Source organism: Anopheles funestus, chromosome 2RL (assembly GCF_943734845.2).
Source record: "Anopheles funestus chromosome 2RL, idAnoFuneDA-416_04, whole genome shotgun sequence".
In the NCBI taxonomy this organism is placed as follows: Eukaryota; Metazoa; Arthropoda; class Insecta; order Diptera; family Culicidae; genus Anopheles; species Anopheles funestus.
In genome coordinates this window covers 43,252,326-43,256,663 of record NC_064598.1, presented here as the reverse complement: position 1 = coordinate 43,256,663, position 4,338 = coordinate 43,252,326, and the positions used below count along the sequence as shown (strand labels likewise).

Sequence of the window (4,338 nt, the reverse complement as noted above, 5' to 3'; positions counted from 1 at the left end):
TTCTGTTTGATCCATTTCTCCTTCTCCTTCTTACCGTGGTATGTCTTGTGTGGTGCTGGTGCAGCATCAAGTCAAGCAGCAGAAGGGGAGGTTTTGTTTACATGCACTACCGCGATCAAGGGTGTCGAACGGTACGATCAAAAACGTGTACGAATGCTTTTTTTAATGTAAAGCTGTGTGTTGGATTTAAGAAAGTTATTAATCTGGATTAAGTAGAATATAAAAATATTCATGCAATATAATTGAACATTTAATTCATTACATCAAACAAAAATTACATGTTTTTTAATAAAAAAAATCCCAATTAAAATGTATTTTTATCAACACACGGTGATGTTTTAATCACATCCTACGCAAACTGTTCAAAATATGATCAATCTGCTTAAATTTCTCTAGCGGCACATAACGTAACGCATAACGTATTAGCCGAGACACAGTAACGTCAAACTCGTCGTGCATCGTTAGCATCGCGCGCAGGGCACAACAACTGTTTTCAGTACTCGTAATGCACTCCGCTTTTAAAAGGAAAACATTAACAAAAATTAATACAAATATTTTGTATTTAATTTACAGATATCAAGTTGAATGTTATGCATTAATTTGAGTGAGCCGTCTAATTTTAAATCGCTCCTATAACAGGTAGTACCCGTGGAATTAACTGTACATTGAATTAAATGAACCCAGATGGTAAATACATTTATTGAAACTCTGTAGTTGTTGGAAACGAAGATAGGCATTCCGCGATCACGTAACGCCATCTAGGGGACAGTAGATTAGTTAGGACAAAGATAGATAAAGAAGAACGGTAGCTCCATCTACCGGAAAATGTTAGTTTTGTCCTAGGAGTAAACTTAAATAGTTTAATGTTCGTCTATCTGAACATCGCTAACGAACCATGTCGAGGGCCAATGTGAACCCAATGTAAAATATATTGAAATTAAGTTTATCTTCCAAACGCATTGAGTTAGTATTACTCTTATACTAATTCAGCTCCATACACAGTTGAAGAACTGTAGTTTTTTGATATCCCTTCCCGTCCCACCAGGTGTAATCTGTTGGCTTGTCCATCGATTACTCTTGGCCTCCCTTCCACTCTCCCTCAAGGTGGTCTGTTGGCATGTCCATCGACCACTTCTTGACTCCTTTCCCCATATAAACTCCCGGAGTAGGCCGTACCCTACAATTTGGTCCTTCGAACCGGATCAACGTGATCGTTGATCTGCAACCACGGAACAACCGGACGGGTTGATTCCCAATCGGCGCTCAGCGAGCGAGGGAAGCTCCAACGCCAGCCCTCCAGCTGCGGCCATCCTCTCGGAACAATCGGACGGATTGGTTCCTCATCGGCGCTCAGCGAGCGAGGGAAGCTCCAACGCCAGCCCTCCAGCTGCGGCCATCCTCTCGGAACAATCGGACGGATTGGTTCCTCATCGGCACCCAGTGGGCGAGGGAAGCTCCAACGCCTGCCCTCCAGCTGTGGTCATCTTCTCGGGACAACCGGACGGGTTGGTTCCTCATCGATACATCTGCGCCCAGTGAGCGAGGGAAGCTCCAACGCCAGCCCTCCAGCTGCGGCCATCCTCTCGGGACAACCGGACGGGTTGGTTCCTCATCGATTCATCGGCGCTCAGCGAGCGAGGGAAGCTCCAACGCCAGCCCTCCAGCTGCGGCCATCCTCTCAGAACAACCAGACGGGTTGGTTCTTTATCAGTAAACTGTTATGCGGACACGTCGTGGTAGCCGATTGTCAAAAAAATCAGCAGGTCGTGACGACGAAACGAGTCCGATGCCAGTCACACGTTCACCGCCTCCAGAAGAAGCCTTTCTTATCTTCGAGGAACACCAAGAAAGAGAAATGGAGCAGGTGATACCTGTGGCGCCGCAGTCAGACAAACAACAAATTGCAGAAGTCAGTGCACCAGCGATGTCAGGTTCAGACAAGTATATTCTAAGTCTGAGAACCAAGCACAAGCAAGTGCAACGCAAACTGACGAATATGAACATCGAACAGCAGGATCTTGCGTTATCTCAAGTCCAGCAAGAACAGCTGCTCGAATTGAAGGAGATACAAAGTCGTCTCATGAACCTCATTATCGAGCAAATGCCAGACGACGTGGAAGACGACCTGGATCAAGATGAAGCTTTCCACACATTGTATGCTACAAAGGCTGCGAAGGTTGCTGTTATCGACAAGAAGCCCGCACCAGAAGCAGCACCACCATGCAGCAGCACCAGCATGCAACATCATCTAAGCATCCCCATGCCAACGTTTGACGGGCAATATGAACATTGGCCAAAGTTCAAGGCCTTGTTCTTGGACATCATGGCTAGAACGAATGAATCTGACGCCGTCAAACTTCACCATTTGAACAAGGCTCTCCAAGGAAAGGCAGCTGGTATCTTGAATGCTTCACTCTTGAACAGCAACAACTTCCAAAGCGCGTGGGACGTTTTGGTGAAACGTTTTGAAAATTCTCGGCTGATCGTCGAGAAGCACATCGCAGGATTATTGCAGCTGAAGCATGTACCCAAACAGTCTGCCAAGGAGCTACGGACGTTGGCTGAATCCTGCAAGAGCCATGTGGACGGATTGGTTTTCATGAAACAATCCATCGACAGCACAAGCAACCTGATCATTACTAACCTACTCACATCATGCTTGGACGTCGAAACCAGGAAGACATGGGAAAGCTCACTGGAACACGGAAAGTTCCCTGATCTCTACAAAACGCTCGACTTCATCCATCGTCAGTGCGAAGTGCTCGAAAGCTGTACATCGCAGGAGAAGCCCTCTCGCAAGATGGTGAGCACCAACGCCCTCACCACTACCACACCAGCCTCAACGTGTGTGGTATGCAATGAGGACCATCCACTCCAGAGATGCCCGAAGTTTCTTGCGTTATCGGTAGCGGACAAGGTAGCAAAGGTGAGATCGTTGAAACGATGCTTCAACTGCCTTTGCACTGGACACAATGTTATACAGTGCCCATCGAAACGGTCGTGTCGTGTCTGCAATCGACGACATCACTCCCTACTTCACAAGGAAGAGTCCCGGCCAGCATCAGCGTTAGCTCCAAGAGTTGATGTCCAACCGCCACCATCGAGTGAGGCATCTACAACATCTCTCACAACAGCAGTGCCATCTACCGTGCTGTTGCCTACCGTATTGCTCAACATAACGGACAGAGGAGGAATCAGCCATCCGGCACGAGCTCTCCTGGACAGTGGGTCTCAGTCCAACTTCATCACAGAAAGGATGGCCCAACTTTTGGATTTACCACGGAAGCTGATCAATCTCCCGTTGGCAGGCATCGGTGGCAGCACAGGGTCGAATGTGCGACATTCTGTCAAGACCACCATCTATTCGCGTTGCTCAAGCTACACCTCATCGATAGAACTGCTTGTGTTGCCGAAGTTATCCGTGGACATGCCGACGCATGAACTCAACATCAGCCATTGGAAAGTTCCTGAAACTTGCATCCTGGCCGATCCATTCTTCAATCGACCAGGAACTATTGATGTTATTTTGGGAACAAGACACTTCTTCGAAGTTTTGCGGATTGGTCGCCTGTCCTTAGGTGACAACATGCCAACCCTTCAAGAAACTGAGTTTGGCTGGATCGTCAGCGGCAGCGCTACCATTGCCGAACCGTCATCACCAGTCATGTGTACGATAGCCTTACACACGAACCAGTTGGGCGACTTGATGAAGCAGGCCTTCGCCATCGAGGACCTGAGCAACACACCCAGCTGCAGCAGAGAAGAGCGAGCTAGTGAAGTTCAACTCGCTATAACTTCAACCAGAGATGACGACAGGTACGTGGTTCAGCTTCTACGAAAGCCGGAAATGATTGGCAAGCTTGGTGATTCGAAGAATAGCACTCTACGTCGACTTCAACGCGAACCCGACACCCAACGAGCACATATCAACTTGGATGAACACTTTCGCTTACTCCATATGAGCAAGGTGGCAGATTCTTCAGTGAACGATAACTCGTTTTATCTGCCACACCACCCAGTTTTTAAGGCGGATTGCCACCGGACCACCACTAAATGGCGTGAGGTACTTCATGCCTCCAGCAATCATCAATGGTGTCTTGTTGAATAACACACTGATGGTTGGAGCAACCATTCAGCAGGACGCAACTGTTATCTCGATGTGATTCCAGCCCGTGGGATCATCAACACGTTCCTGTGATTCCTACGTTGACGGACAGTCAGCTCAAGGTGTGCAGACGTTTCAGTTCCAAGCCAAGCACCTTAATGCAAAAGCAGGGATCGAGCTGCGGAAAGGGGCTTCCAGCCAATTGATCAACAGCAGGTGGCATCCAGCTCTTA

General features: G+C 47.9%; 1 protein-coding gene across 1 annotated transcript; it reads left to right on the top strand.

Moving 5' to 3' along the window:
* The first annotated feature begins 1,855 nt into the window (after positions 1-1,855).
* On the top strand, positions 1,856-4,108 carry LOC125766003 (uncharacterized). The gene has a single exon (XM_049431576.1). The coding sequence runs from the start codon at positions 1,856-1,858 to the stop codon at positions 4,106-4,108; it is 2,253 nt and encodes a 750-aa protein (XP_049287533.1).
* Positions 4,109-4,338: the final 230 nt, after the last annotated feature.